The sequence below is a fragment of the Phoenix dactylifera genome, chromosome 6 (assembly GCF_009389715.1).
Source record: "Phoenix dactylifera cultivar Barhee BC4 chromosome 6, palm_55x_up_171113_PBpolish2nd_filt_p, whole genome shotgun sequence".
Taxonomy (NCBI): Eukaryota; Viridiplantae; Streptophyta; class Magnoliopsida; order Arecales; family Arecaceae; genus Phoenix; species Phoenix dactylifera.
The window spans coordinates 1,549,060-1,564,266 of NC_052397.1; the positions used below are offsets into that span (position 1 = coordinate 1,549,060).

At 41.5% G+C, this 15,207-nt stretch overlaps 2 protein-coding genes across 2 annotated transcripts; one reads left to right on the top strand and one right to left on the bottom strand.

The window, feature by feature from the left end:
• Positions 1 to 169: 169 nt before the first annotated feature.
• On the top strand, positions 170 to 7,960 carry LOC103701966 (tRNA(adenine(34)) deaminase, chloroplastic). The gene is made up of 4 exons (XM_008784201.3): positions 170 to 4,084; positions 4,181 to 4,268; positions 6,879 to 7,006; positions 7,469 to 7,960. The coding sequence occupies exons 1-4, from the start codon at positions 378 to 380 to the stop codon at positions 7,725 to 7,727; spliced, it is 4,182 nt and encodes a 1,393-aa protein (XP_008782423.2). The 5' UTR covers positions 170 to 377; the 3' UTR covers positions 7,728 to 7,960.
• A 1,808-nt stretch (positions 7,961 to 9,768) lies between these two features.
• LOC103701965 (protein HYPER-SENSITIVITY-RELATED 4) lies at positions 9,769 to 15,197 on the bottom strand. Its single transcript, XM_008784200.3, has 3 exons — positions 14,406 to 15,197; positions 10,758 to 11,786; positions 9,769 to 10,577 (listed from the first exon to the last, which is right to left on the bottom strand). Exons 2-3 carry the CDS (start codon positions 11,739 to 11,741, stop codon positions 10,155 to 10,157), a joined length of 1,407 nt encoding a protein of 468 aa, XP_008782422.1. The 5' UTR covers positions 11,742 to 11,786; positions 14,406 to 15,197; the 3' UTR covers positions 9,769 to 10,154.
• Positions 15,198 to 15,207: the final 10 nt, after the last annotated feature.

Genomic DNA, 15,207 nt, shown 5'->3' on the forward strand with positions numbered 1-15,207 from the left:
GAAATAACGGCATCCATAAAGTTACATGAACCACTAGATCAGCACGGTCAATCAAATAGGACACCCAATCAACACATGAACACATGCCACGTCACCCCCCATCCAGAAACCGCTGGCTCGACCAGCCCACCTAATCCCGTTCCGGCGGGCCACCAGACCGGGCCTCATCCCGGACGACCAGCCGCTCCACCCCCGCCCATCGTCTCCTTCCCTACCGAGCCTCCCAGTGGCGAACAGACCCCCAACCCCTCCTCCGGGTTGACCGCACCGCTATCTCCACAACCCTTGGATCCCCCACGGACGGCGGCGATATTCTCCTCCTTCCTCTGAAGGTGAGCTTGGTCTTATGCCCTCTCCCATCTCTGCCCCTCCCCCCAATGTACGGCGGCTACACCACCACGGCCATCGCCCTGAGGGCAAAATCGTCCTTTTCCTACGCCCCTCTCCCCTTCTTCACCGAGAGAGGCGACCACTGCCGTGGGGACTTCTCTCCCTGCGCCCATTTCTCCCACCATGGCTTCTCCATCAACCCTAGATTTCTTCTCTATGGCTACTGCTCCAGGCAATCCTCTTTGATCTACTGGTCTCCTTCTAGATCCTTCCTCTCCAGCAGGGCGGCCGACCGCGCCCGGTGCCGGCGGTCGGCCGTCCGGGAGCTCGGTCTCGGCCCGCAGTGCCGCCGGACCTCTTCCTGGTCCCGGACCTCCGATGGGGGCTTCTGGGAGATGATCGGCCTCCTGGCCGAGGTCAGGAGCTGCTACCGGGAGGGCTACAGCGCTGAGGAGTCGAGAAATGAAGCCGGTTGTGATAAAGTTGTCAGCTTGGGGAAGAATTTGAGGAGAGAGGTAGAAATCGAGTCGGTTGATGGGGAGGGCTGGCGGTCTTCCAGGGCGAGGAAGGATGGGTCGGAGTTGGATTGTTACAGTGGTTCTGAGAGGAAAGAAGGGAAGGGGAGAAGGGTCTGTGGTGACTCTTCGAGAAATTATGGTAGTGGTAGAGTGGATATTGGTGACAGGGAGGTTCGGCAAGTTCGGAAGTATGAGGATAATGCTGGGTCGAAGAAGAGGTATGTGTCGGAGAGTGATGCTGGTTGGGATTCGAGTAGAAAGACGGAGTTTCAGGAAAAAGATGGCAACTTGAGGGCCTCGAGTTCAACAAAGTTATCTGAATGGGAAATTAGAGATAGAGAGGAGAAAGCTGCCTCCTTGAGGAGATCGCGGTGTGAAGCGAGGGAAGAACCCGGTTATGAAGAGCAAAATGTTGCTGGGCAAGAAGGATCTTGGAGATTGACGAGAATGTCTGGGGTAGGTGAAAATGATGCAAGGACAGGTTTGAGTTCTAAGAACATGGCTGGTGCAAGGAAGGTTGATAGGGAAGAGGGCTCGGGTTCAGCTGGAAAGTGGCAAGGCAAAGTAGATAAGAGAGTTGTTGGGCGAACAGGATGGAAGGCAGAGGAGAGAGAGGAGAGGGGTGCTTTGGGGATGGATTCAGCTCATGAAGCAAGAGAAGTGTGTGATTACAAAGAAGAAAATGTTTATGGAGAAAGGGTGTTGAGGGAAGGATCTCGGAAGATTGCTAGAAAGAGAACATCTGAGGCACATGGGGATGATTCAACGAGGTTTTCCAGTTTTCAGAGCGCGGTTGATGCAAGGAAGGTAGACAGGGAAGAGGGTTTGGCTGCGAGGCAGCGTAGCGAAATAGACCAGCGGGTAGTTGGGCAAGCTGAATTGAGATTTGCGGACAGAGACGAGAAAGGTGCTTCATCAATTGATTTAGCTCTTGAAGCAAGAGAAGAATATGGTTATGAAGATGAATGGGTTGTCAGGCAAAGGGAGTCAAGGCCAGGATCTCGGATGGTTACTGGAACATCTGATGTGCATGAGGATGATACAAAGAGGTCTTCCAGTTCCAAGAACATGGGTGATGCAAGGAAGGTGGGTTGGGAAGTGAGTTCGACTTCAAATAAGCATACTGAGCTTGATCAAGGAGTGGTTGGGCGCACAGAGTTAAGGAAAAGATCACAAAAGCCCAGGGAAATAACACAGCTCCGTGACAAAAATACTGAGAGTGCCTCCGACTCTCAGAGGCATTATGAACAAATGTGGGTGAGGAACAGGGAGGACAGATCTGCTTCAGCTCAGAGTTCGGTTCCTGTGTCAAGAGATAAGAGAAGCCAAAGGGATCAATGGGTACTTGGCAGAATGGAAACAGACAAGCATAATGAAAGTCGCACTGATGTTTCTAGTGCCCGTGCTGGTGATGCTGAAAGGGCCAGCAGTTCACGGAGACTTCTTGAGACTAGAATGGATGATCCAGAAGACTATTCGGCTAGGAACCAATGGAATCTAATCAATGAACAATTCATGCAGCAATCCAGTTCAAGAAGAACACATGAAAGGGATGCCCAAAATTTTGAAGTTTCAAGGAGGGACACTGAAAGGGCTTCTAACACACAAGAAATATATAATACAAGGTATAATACGAGGGTAGAGAGTGAAAGTGTCAACTGTGAATACAGTTCCAGACGAGATTCTGCCAAGGAAACAAATATATCTGAGTACTCAAGAAATGACAATGAAATGGCTTCCACTTCACAGGAGATATCTAATATGAGGATAGAAAACCGTCGAGGGAATTCTTCATCGATGCTGGTTCGAGATAAGCTGGGGAAACAAAGAAGCACACTTACAGGGGACAGTTCGCAGCCAACAAAAGGGCAAATGGGTTTTACTGGACGTTTTGATAGTGGCACTAGCTCTCTAAACACTTATACCCATGAGTTAGATGATCAGGCGAGTAGAGGTGAGATGTACATAATCAAAGATGGGTCACTAGAGTCTGCTAGCCGATCAGACAGGTCCTCTGCATTGTATGTTGGAGAGTTTGTCGACAAGGTACAACAGGAGATTACAACTTTAGATGGATTAGACTATGCTTCCAAATATTCTCCTGGAATTCAAATAGAAGAAGTACCTAGTGGAGCGAGCAATGCAACTAGTGGCACACCCTCAAGACTTCCTGCTGCTGCATCAGAAGACAAAGATGAGAGGTATGTAGAAGAAGGTTCCAGGAGATCTACATCAAAGCCAGGGATGAAAGGGCCATCTGATGAAATGTGGGATGTCAGGGGCCTGACTTCTCAGGAAACTTCTAGGACAGAAGAACCCGAGGAGGGCCCAACAGCTGCTGAAGCTGAGGATTCCACCACTGCTACTGCAGGAACTGAAAATGCTGTTGCTCAAAGATCCCACAGGTCATTGTGGTCTTATGTTGCAGATATAATTCGATTGAGTTGGGGTCTGCATGCTGAATCTCGCAACCCAGCTCTGAAATCGGGTACAAGATGTTCGTCAAATGAGTCTGTAAGCAGTGAGGCTTGGTTTTCTGGCCAGGAGCCAGATGACAATGATGAGATCGATGAGAAAAGAAGTGGAACACCTAAAGAACCATTACTGACTAAAAGACCTCTTGATGAATCCTATCCCAGGACGCATGCTGGTCCAAGTGAAGGAAGCTTTGGAGTGCCTCAATTGGGAGACAGAGTAGTGAAGTCAGAAGCTGGTACATCAACCTCAACGGGGATAACAAAAACAGGTTCACTGGCCAAAGGTTCTTCCACCGTTTCCATACCGGAAGAAGTAGGCTGGACCGAAGGTGAAAAAGGCAGAGAAGGTATTCCTTCTAATGTAATAACAGTTGACCAGTCATCAGCACTGACAGATGATACAGCTCCAGCCATCATAGAAGAAGATAAAACTAATATTGGAAATGTTCCGTTGCCTGTGAGCAAATTCACTAGGTTGGAAGAAAAGCTTGTTAGAGAGGGATCACCTGAAGTTGGTAAACCTGATGGAAAAGATGGGGAACTGAAGAGGAGGAAACTGCAAAGGAATAAGCAAGTCTTAAAAGAAAGATTTGATGAGTGGGAAGAAGCATATAGGCTTGAAAGTGAACAGAGAAAAACTGATGAGTTTTTTATGAGGGAAGCTCTGGCGGAAGCTCGGAAAGCTGCAGATACATGGGAGGTGCCAGTTGGGGCTGTACTGGTACAGAATGGGAAAATCATTGCTCGTGGCTGTAACCTGTAAGTATTATATTTACATGTTATGTTACTTCCTAGTCAGTCTTCTATCATGAAAATCAGACTTCAATCCAACTTGGTTCTTAATTTAATGTTCAGGGTGGAAGGGCTGAGAGATTCAACTGCACATGCTGAAATGATTTGCATACGTGAAGCTTCTAATCTTCTTCGGACTTGGCGACTTGCAGTAATTTTCTACTTTTAAATCTTTACCGGCTGGTGATACTGTTAATGAGTCTTAGCCTTTCAAGATTACTTGCTGCTGATTTAGTGAACGTTATGCAGATATTGGTGTATTTCTTGCTTTAATTTTATGCTTATTAATATTATTTTGCCTTTGTGTATGGAGATGGTGGATATCTTGCGAGGCTCATTTTTGGCATTAATTTTTTTAATCAGTGTATTTATCTTTGTATAAAGAAATCATGCAGATCTTGGAAGGATCATTTTGATGATAATGCAAGAATGGTCTTTTCATGGAGAAAAATGACTGTCAATCATGGTTTTTTTCATGAAGCACGCGATCATCTATCTGACATTTCTTGTGTACAACCTGTAGCTTTTTTTGCTAGGCTGGAATGATTATCATAAGCATCTTCGTACTAAGTTTGCTTCATGTAAGTCTTTTTAGTGAATACTTGGAATCGATGTTCTGATGTAAAAAAGAAAGGCGCCCAAAATATAGGTCAATTTTTTTTTTCTGTTAAACCAGTTTGAAACTAATTAAAACCGTAATTAAATAATATAAATGCACAACAAGTTCATCCATTCAGAAACATTAATAAGTGCACTTATGTCGGTCATGCATTGCACATTGTACTATATTTACTGACAGTACTGGTCTCCAGATCTTAGATTATTATAATTTTAAATGAATTTAAGTATGGTTGGTTACAGGATGTTAATAGTTAAATGGAATTTTGTTTCTCTTTAAGATTTAGAATTGGCCTCCTGAGGATGAAAATTGCATTACTGGACCTGGGGGCTGTGACCATGGATGTTTCTTGAAATCAAGATTATTGGCTTATACCAAGGAGGCTGTAAGTAGAGTTTTTATGTCTGCATCTGCTGCACTTCAGGCCCTTCAAATTTGGTGTTTCATTATTTTTTCTCTATTTAAAAAGACTTTGTCATGTTTCATGTATATATAAACAAAGTCTATTAATTATTAATATTCACACAAGCAACTGATATTATTTACTGATCATAATACATAAAATACTAGTTAGAAACTTTTCATTTGTAAATCTTCAGTATGCTAATTTTTTTTCTTGTTTTGTGGTAAGTTTGTATGCACATAAGCTGAGCAACATTGTTTACATGCATCGGTTGTGTATTACCTTTAATTTAGGACGTCTTTGCTTTGCATAGTACCCTTTGTATGTTAAGATTGTACATGCTTGTTTCTCAAGTATGAACTTTGTACTTCTATTTACATATAAGCGGTGCTTCTTATTTTTCTGTATCTAAATGTGCAATATAAACTGTAAGTTTTTATTTGCTTTTGTTATGCAATTATCTGTCTGTTCATGCTAAGTGTGTAGGAACTCAAGCAAACTCTCTATGCACATAGGGGTGGCAATTTGGACTTGGACCTCTTTACCTGATCTTATCCAATCCAACCCAGCGCATTATCTTTTGGGTCCCTGAGCACGGTACAAGTCAAGAAGCCCTGACTTACCAGTGTGGCTAGTTGGGTACAGTTGTAGCAGCCTTTGACCTGTTGGGTCATATCCACACCCATTTTTTAATTTTCAGATTTCTAAACCATTGGAATGAGAAAGAAAGAAAAGAAGGCTGGGCTTGGAGACATTATGTGATATTGGACATGTTTCTTACAGGCCTTAAACCTGATTATTTCAGATTAGGAAATAAATAATGTAGAATAAAGCCCAAATTAAAGCTCAAACCAGCACGGCCCAACACAATGTGGTAATCTTCCTACAAATGAAGCCAAAAGTTGCATGATCTCAGCTGATCCTCCTCTGAATCAGCTAGGCTGGCCCACCAGGGTATTGGCCTTGATTGACCTTCTGGTGGGCCAGGTTGTTGAATGCCTTGATACTTGATGTTGACCAATGCCTGGACCAAAACTACCCTCGGTCGTCTCTGTATGCACATATATGAAGTGCATATTTTAAAATGAAGCATGAGTACACATATGTCAAGTATATACACGCATATTCTAGTCTTTCTCATATGCTGTGTTTATATGAATTAAACATGTCAAGTCCTGTTAAGTAAATAGAGATTGTAGAAGACGAATTCTGTTGTTGAGGGCAGAAATGGTATAGAGGTAAAACAATGAATGTGGAAGGTCCTTAAAAGGTGAAAAAGCTAAATATAATAAAAAATGAAAATACGATGCTTGTGCACTCTTTCGTTGTTAAATTGGAGCAGGAGATCACACATAGCAATATGCTAAAATTCTGTAGGTTACTCAATCATGAATAAGAGAAAGGCTTGATGAATAATTCAGGAAAACTTCGATGCTTATGTGGTTTTGGTAGGGAATTCTGGTTTAGCTAAAGCAGACTATGGATTCTTTTATATATATATATATATATATAAACATGTGAAAGTTTTGATTTGTATCAGCTTATCAGTTGATATAATTGGGAAATGAACACTTTTTGGGAAATATTATCTTTCAAAGAATGCGCATCGGGCCGTTACACCAAATTGGATACCACCTCGAATTGCTAAGATGTTCCTTCTGTGCTTTCTTTTGTGACATTTAGTTTGAATACAATTTCTCTTTCTCAGCAAAGATGTTTCTTATGCAAATTCTCTGTAGGAAACAACACTTTATGTGACACTTGAACCATGCCCAATGTGTGCTGGAGCAATCCTTCAAGCTAGGATTGATACTGTGGTATGGGGAGCGCCCAACAAGCTACTAGGAGCTGATGGCAGCTGGGTCAGGTGTGCATTTTACATTTTTATTCATTATTATATTGGAATATGCTTATAAACAATTGCAGTTGCTCTCTTGATTATTTGTTTAATCATGGCATTCTGATTATGATGCTGTCAAGATTGAATCTATTTCAGTTATTTACATAATACTTTGTATTCAGTGGCTCTTTTAATAAGTTTTCAGCACCATGTTGCTCCATATGAAAAGTTGTAGCCAACTCATGAAAACTCTGTGTGGCCTTCATTTCCTCTTAATTATCCCAAGGGAACTTATTTTTCATCAAACAGGCCTTGTTGAATTGTTGAAATAAAATGTAATGGGTTAATATTCTTAAATTGTGCATGTTGTCTGCAGCTTTGTCTCAACTATGTATGCTTAGTTTTGCTGTTTGTGGACTCCACATTGTTAACGGGTTTGATTGGTCAAATTGATAGCAAGTTTGGCTTGATATGTCCATTATTTTACAGGCTTTTTCCTGGGGATGGAGGAAGCAGCAGCTTGGATTCATCAAATCAAATAGTCGGACCTGTCCACCCATTCCACCCAAGTATAACAATAAGGCGTGGTGTTCTGGCAACGGAGTGTTCTGAAGCAATGCAACAATTCTTTCAACTGAGGAGGAGGAAGAACAAAAAACCAGAACCATCACTGCCACCAGTATCTACTCACCCGACAAAATTCTTCACAAAGATACATGACCTGTTCTCTGTAATGTTTTGCTTGTAGCATTTGAAGTCAACCTGAGATTATAATTACTGTAATGTCTTTCAGCAAAGGAAATCAAATTCCTCTGTTTTTGTATCAATACATGCACCTAAACAATTTTCGTTAGCTGATGGTGTTTTCTGAGAACATGGAGCTCATAATATCAAGTAATGTGCTAATTATTACATGTAGGCTGTAAAGTTCTCTTTTAAAATGTATAATAAGCGAAAACATTTCTTTCCTTGGTTGTAAAATATAGTTGTTTTCAGAACCCAATAGGAATGAATGTATCTTTTGCTGCTGTATGCAGATTTTATTTCACCTAAGAGAGTCTAGATTCTCATGCTTGTCAAAATCTCAAGGGTTCCTGCAGGATCTATTGCTTGCAAATTTGCAATAGTAGTTATTAGTTAGGGATATGTGAAAAGTCCAAGTTCATGTTGTTGATATATATAGAGTGAAATCTCTCCAATGATTTGTTTTGTTTCTGTCATTTCTTTTAATGAAGATTGCGAATAATTTTAATGCTGTTTGGTGGTGATCCTTTTTTTCATTGGTTGCTCTTCTTTCAGAGTCTGTCACAGGCTTAAAAATGTACAATTAAACTTGACAGAAGACCAGCCTCATGAACTGTCTAAACTCCGAACTCTGAACCTGGCTGACTTAATATGAACAGTCTCTCTTGTGATGAAATAAAGAGGTGTAGAAAATTTAGATGGGTGCTTATGACTCTTATCAATTTTACAGGACGAGTGAAGCCCCTTGTAAACACATTTTATAATTATGATATTCCATAAAAGAAAGATTTAGTAAAAAAAAATCATATGGACCACACTGTTGTGCAAGAGAGGTCTTATTTCTCAGACCATTAACTTGACATGGAGGAGAGACACCAAAGCCGAAAGAAAAGGTCCATGCATGAAGACCACGTCCACAACCATTCAATTTTTGTCAGCATTCATGCTCAAACCAAACAAGATTCTACTAAAATAAGAAAGATCACGTCCACAACTATTCCACTTTTTTTCAGCATTCATGCTCAAACCAAACAAAATTCTACTAAAATAAGAGACCTCATCGACTGATTGGTTTTCATTCATTCAGTTAATGCTTTGGCATTATTTAATAGCAGATAGAAATTGTCGCAAGATAGAGCTGTTTTTCTATTGTTAGCTACCACATTTGCTCCTCATATCAGAGAGCCTATCAACAGAGGCAAAAGCAAAGATGAGGACGGCTGCTGCCATCCTTGCCCTCACCCTCACCTTCTCTGCAGCCATGGCGCAGGAGGATCTGAGCGTGGTGCCGGAGTTGGGCACTTATATCCGCTGCTGGCGCTACGTCGCCAACATGAAGGTCATCAACGACCTCATCGACTACACCGTCGACGGCACCTTCCCCGGCAAGGAGACATGCAAGAATGTCCAGAAGGCCAGCGACGATGGGTTCTGCATTCCAGACATGTTCCTCATTTGGCAAGGAAAGTATGGTTATGGCCGCGACCATATGATCAAACTTGCAGACCACTGCAAGAAATTCCATTGAGTGGGCTATTGTTCTTCATGTCATTCTCTTTCTTTAGCTAGCTACGAGGTATGATTCAATTTTTATATGATCCTGATTGCTGAATGATATAGATATTATGGGATGGCACTCCTAGTGTAACTGTATGAAATATGTTCATGTTGATGGAGGTATTTCTTGTAGGCTTATTTCCTTTATTTTTATGTACTATTTTAATGAAAGTTGTCGACAAAATTCCACTATATATCAACATGGATTTAAGCAATTTGGATGTCGATCCTAAGCTTAGTCTTGCCGTGAGGCCATCTGGTCTCTATTTCATTCAATATTTATTTAATACTTACCATAGGGAAAAAGAAACTAATCACACTTTCTATAGCTGGATGCTTGTTTATCATAAATAATAAAAAGATTAGTTAGAAAATAAGGATCAGTCATGCTTCTTTTCATGAGCACTGCATTGGACAGAGCTCTAGCAAGCACGAAATATTTAGCATGACATGGTCTTGAGATCATTAATTATAGAAAGACCACGGGGCAAAATAAAAATGTTCGAAGTCTTCTGCAAGTCTAAAAGGAGGCCCTTTTTCTCCCAGTGGATCCTCTCTCTCTTTTTTTCTTGTGATTCAAAGGGAAGAAAGATACATAATAGACGAAGAAGTCCGCGTTTTTTGGACTTTCCCGAGTATCCATTGTAACTACCGAACGTATGACCATCGACCCCGGCCACTGCCATGACTGATGGTTGGAATTTTCTAAGTCCATGAACACTGAATGACTCCAAGCTGCAGGAAATTTCTAGTGCCTCGCTATATGTATGGTCGTCATCTACCCCCGTAGCCATCTTTTTTTGACTTCCTTTTCCCTTTATTCTTTAACGTGTTTCTCCGGCAAAAAAAAAAAGAAGAAAAAATGAGGAAAATCTCAGGCTTGACCTTCATCATTTAGCTTTCTTCCACCCTCCTGGTTCTCATTTTGATCTGGAGCAGCACTGGCTTGTTTCTTCTTGGTTTGGATAAGCTTGATGAGCCCTCGGAGCGCGACTTCAGCGTCGTCGCTCTTCATCAGCTCTTCTGCAACCTCCGCCGGTGTGACCTCCACCTCTTTGATCGATGCTTCGATCTCCTCGAAGAGTGGGTGGTCGCGGAGACGATGGTAGTTGGAAGCCAGCACCCTGAACCCGGCAGGACTGCAGTAGCTCATGTGGATGTGTACATCCATCCGGCCCGGCCGCAGCAGTGCCGGTTCCAGCCGATCCTTGTAATTGGTAGTGAACACGATGATCCTCTCATCCCCACAGCTCGACCACAGCCCATCGACGAAGTTGAGCAGACCAGAAAGTGTCACCTGTAGATCATTTCATGAGAAAGATTAATTCAGGAACCAAAAAAAAAAAAAAAAAGAGATCTTAGAAAGATTCTGCCTAGTGTAGTAATTGAAAAAAAAAAAAAAAAACAAGCAAGCAAGCAAGCATGCCAAATGAAAGGATATGAGCCACAAAAATAATATGTACCAGAAGAAGCTCACCTTGTCGTCTTCATCGTTTGAGGACTTCTTGTCCTTGTCTACCTTCTTCTCGGCATCCCTTTTCTGCAATTCGAGCGAGCAGTCGATGTCCTCCACAACCAGTATGGATCGGTTGGACGTGCCGACGAGCAGAGATCTCAGCATCGAATTGCTCCGGACCTCCGTCAGCTCTAGATCGTACACGTCGAACCTCAGAAAGTTCGCCATCGCTGCGATCAAGCTCGACTTCCCGGTCCCCGGCGGGCCGTGCAGCAAGTATCCCCGCTTCCAGGCCTTCCCTATTCGCCTGTAGAACTCCTTCCTCTTAACGAACCGGGCCAAGTCCTCCATCACCTCGTTCTTCAGCGGGTCTTCCATGGCCAGCGTATCGAACGTCGCGGGGTGGTGGAGATTCACAGGCGTCCACATCTCGTCCTCGTTGGTGTAAAGCTTCAGCGTTCTGGCCTGCTCTTTGATTGTTTTGGATTGGTCCAGGACGTGAGGCAGGTAGGACTTCAAGGCCAGGTCCTTGTGCTTCCTGTGGAAGGTTAGCTCGAAGTAGCGGAGCTCCGACAGGGTGGAGTCAACGAAGTAGTGGCGGCGGCGGTGGGTGTGGAAGATCGGGCGGTTGGATTCCCGAGATAGGAGTCGCCACCGGAAGCGCACCCCTTGGAAGACATCAACGACGTCCTCGCCGCGGTCCATGGTGACGTCGAGGGCGGTGGAGTCGTCGTGCTTCGTGACGCGGAAACGGCGGGTGGAGGGGGAGACCTTGGTGCCGAGGTAGATCTCGGCGGCCTTGTACATCTGGTTGGTGGTGATGCCGTCGAGCTCGTCGATGACTACGGTGAGCTGGGAGGAGAGGCGGGCGACGAGGGAGGCCAGGGTCGAGGAGAGGTAGTATTGGATGGATTCGGGGACGAGGTCGTTAGCGATGGAGCGGACGAGGACGGCGGAGGCGGCGACGGAGGCGGCGGTGGTGAGGAATGTTTTGGTGGTGGCCATTGGATGTGGCGGTGCCGGATGCGGAGGAAAGAAGAACACCGAATCCTTCAATAAATAATGGATGGACAAAGAATAAACATAGGGGATGGAAGTTGCTGGGAAGGAGGATTGTTTTGGTTTTGCCCAAATTCACAAATATAAATATAATAAAATTGGAGCAAAGAGAATAAACTATTTTATATACAATTTTTTTATAAGAAAATTACAAAGCAATACTAAATAAAATTTTATTATAAATAAAATAATAATTATAATAGAATCCTCTCAAGTATTATGCTCAAGAAAATGAGGTGTATATTGATTGGAGATAAATACAAAAGTTATCTCCATACGTATCTCAGTAGGTACCTTTCAAAAAAATCATCTATTTATTTCTTAGAGAAATCAACAATAGTGAAATTCTACAAAGATGAAAGCTAAAAGACTTTCGGTGTGATCACCAGACTTTAAAAAATCCAAACAAAAGCGTTGCTCTTAATTATGAAGAAAAAAAAAACGTTCTAAAAGAATATAACTCCCACACCAATAGACTCAAAAAAGAAACAAAAAAAAAAGGATGGACCTTTCACAACCAAAATCAACTTCCAATTAAGCAAGACTTTAGACTTTCTTTCTTTTTTTCCCTTTACTCTTTTTTTTTTTTTTTTTTTGACCATATGAGTCCCATTTGCGCTGGATCCAATATATGGTACATCCTAGCGGCTTTTTGGAGGAAAGATTTTTATTTTAAATTTTTGGAGGAAGGGCAAGGACCCGTTGATGTATCCAGTCTTAGGTCTGTGTCTTTGGAAAACAATTCTATACATATTTTGACTTGTTGACCATTTGTAGTTGGTCGCTGCAAAATTATAAAATAACCCTCTGTGGACCCCGCTGTGAAGAACATTGTTGACCGGCTATGTAATTGACCGGAATCTATTCTCTTAAATCCTAACCCTATCATACCCCACCTGCCCACTCGCACCCTCAAAAAAAAAATTCCTTACTTCTCGTGCTCGATCTCCACCTTCCCGAGGTCAAAGCTTTAAACAGACTCGCTATTACAAAGAAAACTTTTAAGGTGATTAGTTTGCTCCTAAAAATCAAAACCATGTATAGAAATCAAATTCCTTTCTTCAGACTCATTTGAATTTATCAAAAAATTCATATTGATATATATTTAGCTTCATATCAGCTATATATTTAAATATTTAAACAGAACAAAGAAATTTAAATAACATTTTTGGCTAATTTTTATGGACTGAAGTATTAGGTTGTAACAATATGGTATCAAGATTCAGCCCATAACTTATATTCTATAATAGAGATGATTTTTTTTCTTTTTAATTTTAATTAAAAAAATACTATAAATATTATTCCAAGTCTTAACCAAAAGAATAATGCAATTATAGTCATAAAGTCCCCATAAAGCAGCATGTGCATCTGAATATCTGCATAGAAATTTGTTCAGATATAAGATAAGATAATACATGTCCTTCCAAACAGTCCATGACATGTAACTTATAAAGTTGACGAGCCAGTGGCCTCTCTACTATAGGAGTTTCTTTCAGCTAGGCATTGCCATTTTATAAATTAAATCACTAAGGATGATAAGTTTATAAAGTCTGATAGCACATGATAAGTTTCTTGTTTCGAAGTTCCCCATCCTTAAAATATTAGAAGAATCATACACTACCACCGACCAGAAGAGTATCATGTCCCATTCCTTATTCCAAAAAACGAGTAGTTTGAATTCTACATGTGACCACTGACCAGTTTATGCAGTACAGTTTGGATGGTTCACAAAGGATGCTGTATCAAGGCGTAAATAGTCTAACCAGTCACTCCAACAAAAAAGAAAGTCCAGCTTATATGGAAAAGAGTAAAGAAGAAAAAAAGACGAAGACGATCGCATGGTTCTGAGCCCGCATACAAGCTTCATTATTGAAATGCTGCAGGTGTAAAAAATCATTTTCAATGGCCATGGATTGGGAGGTGAAACAGCGGTTGAAGCGGACATTTCGAAATGACAGCATCGAAGATATTTATATACACGGTCACGGTTATTCCGGACTGCGTTCCGGAAAAAGTAGCCTACTTGACAGAAAGGGCGGGCACTCTCGGCTCGGAGGTAGGCACTCTCGTGTTTCAACCCCACGTTACTTTGATAGTTGTGGGGCACTGTGTAACTGAAACCAATCTACATGAACAATCCCTAGCACCCTGCCTTCGCTCCCAGAGCCCCACTTTGGGGATAGAAACAACTGAAAAGCGAGCTACCTCATGAACATGCAAGTGAGTGATAGGGACCTAACAAGATTACTTGTTTATGCAAGTGGACAAGATTTTGTCCCATGCATGATCTTTGGTGATAAGAACACAAGGTAAAGCTATTTGTCCAAACTAGTATCCATGATAAGGCATAGCCTAAGTTTCATGTAAATTATCCACAACAATGTCTCCAACTTTAAGTGAAGGAAGTTGATGAGGGACAGTTTAAGAACTCATTATAGCTATAAGTTTGCATGAAAAGTATGCTGTATTTTCTCTTTTTCAGGGGAAAATAGAAATTAAGAAGTTTGACATATTTATGGAATAGTTTTAGATCATGCATACAGGTAAATATATGCGTTATATTTTCTGTAAACATATGATCATGATTTCTAATATAAATTAGAATACTACCTTTTCTCTGTACCAAGTATCTTTAGTTAAAGATTCTTCATTTTGATGAATTTAGAACAGCTGGCACATCTCAGAGGATGCGGTTCAGTTCCCGTAGGTTCAATCTCTGTCCAGGAGAAATTAGAGAAGCACGAACCTGCAAATCCTGTTGCAACTAAGAAGCTGGTGCAGTTCATGAAATAGAGTCTAAATTCTCGGAGCTTAGAAAGCTAGCACCTCTTTTGGATATAGCGTCACTAGTGTAAGTCGAGTCCATATGCAATGAAACCATTAAATAGGTCGAGTAAAGAAAGCAGTACCAAATAATAGGAGTCCAAGTACAGCGATTTTCATGAGAGAGATGAACTAGAATCTAGAGAATTTAGATTCCATCTCAATTCCTTAAAAATTTCCAGGTCTGTTCGACAATGATGGCAATGCGAATGACAATGGTCTCATCGATATACCTTCTTATTATCAAGCCTAAATCGCGAATTAGTCTCATCATGCAGCAGCATGCCAGAGTTTTATTTTTGGTAAAATAAGAGCCAGCAAACCATGCAATAATAAGTCACAACTTGTTGAAACTGCCATATTTTTTTTCTTTTGTATTGTAAAACATGAATCAGTCTCGGCATAAGCTTTGCCAGTAAAATTGTAACTTGCTACTAGAGTTTCCATTAAAAATAAATTTATCCATCTGAAAGGAGGACCAGGTGTCACAACTGGTGTTTGCTAGTATTAAACAATTTTAATTAATATTCTTGTTTTTGCTTCCTCTACTCTCATTCGAAAGATATGTTTAGATGCAAGCTCATGTTAC

Excerpts from the sequence above, each read along its gene's own strand:
- LOC103701966 (XM_008784201.3), top strand. The coding sequence starts at position 378 with ATGTACGGCGGCTACACCACCACGGCCATCGCCCTGAGGGCAAAATCG. Across the intron at positions 4,085-4,180 it reads ATTGCTCGTGGCTGTAACCT|GGTGGAAGGGCTGAGAGATT; the intron begins GTAAGTATTATA and ends TTTAATGTTCAG. Across the intron at positions 4,269-6,878 it reads TTCGGACTTGGCGACTTGCA|GAAACAACACTTTATGTGAC; the intron begins GTAATTTTCTAC and ends AATTCTCTGTAG.
- LOC103701965 (XM_008784200.3), bottom strand. The coding sequence starts at position 11,741 with ATGGCCACCACCAAAACATTCCTCACCACCGCCGCCTCCGTCGCCGCC. Across the intron at positions 10,578-10,757 it reads CAAACGATGAAGACGACAAG|GTGACACTTTCTGGTCTGCT; the intron begins GTGAGCTTCTTC and ends AATGATCTACAG.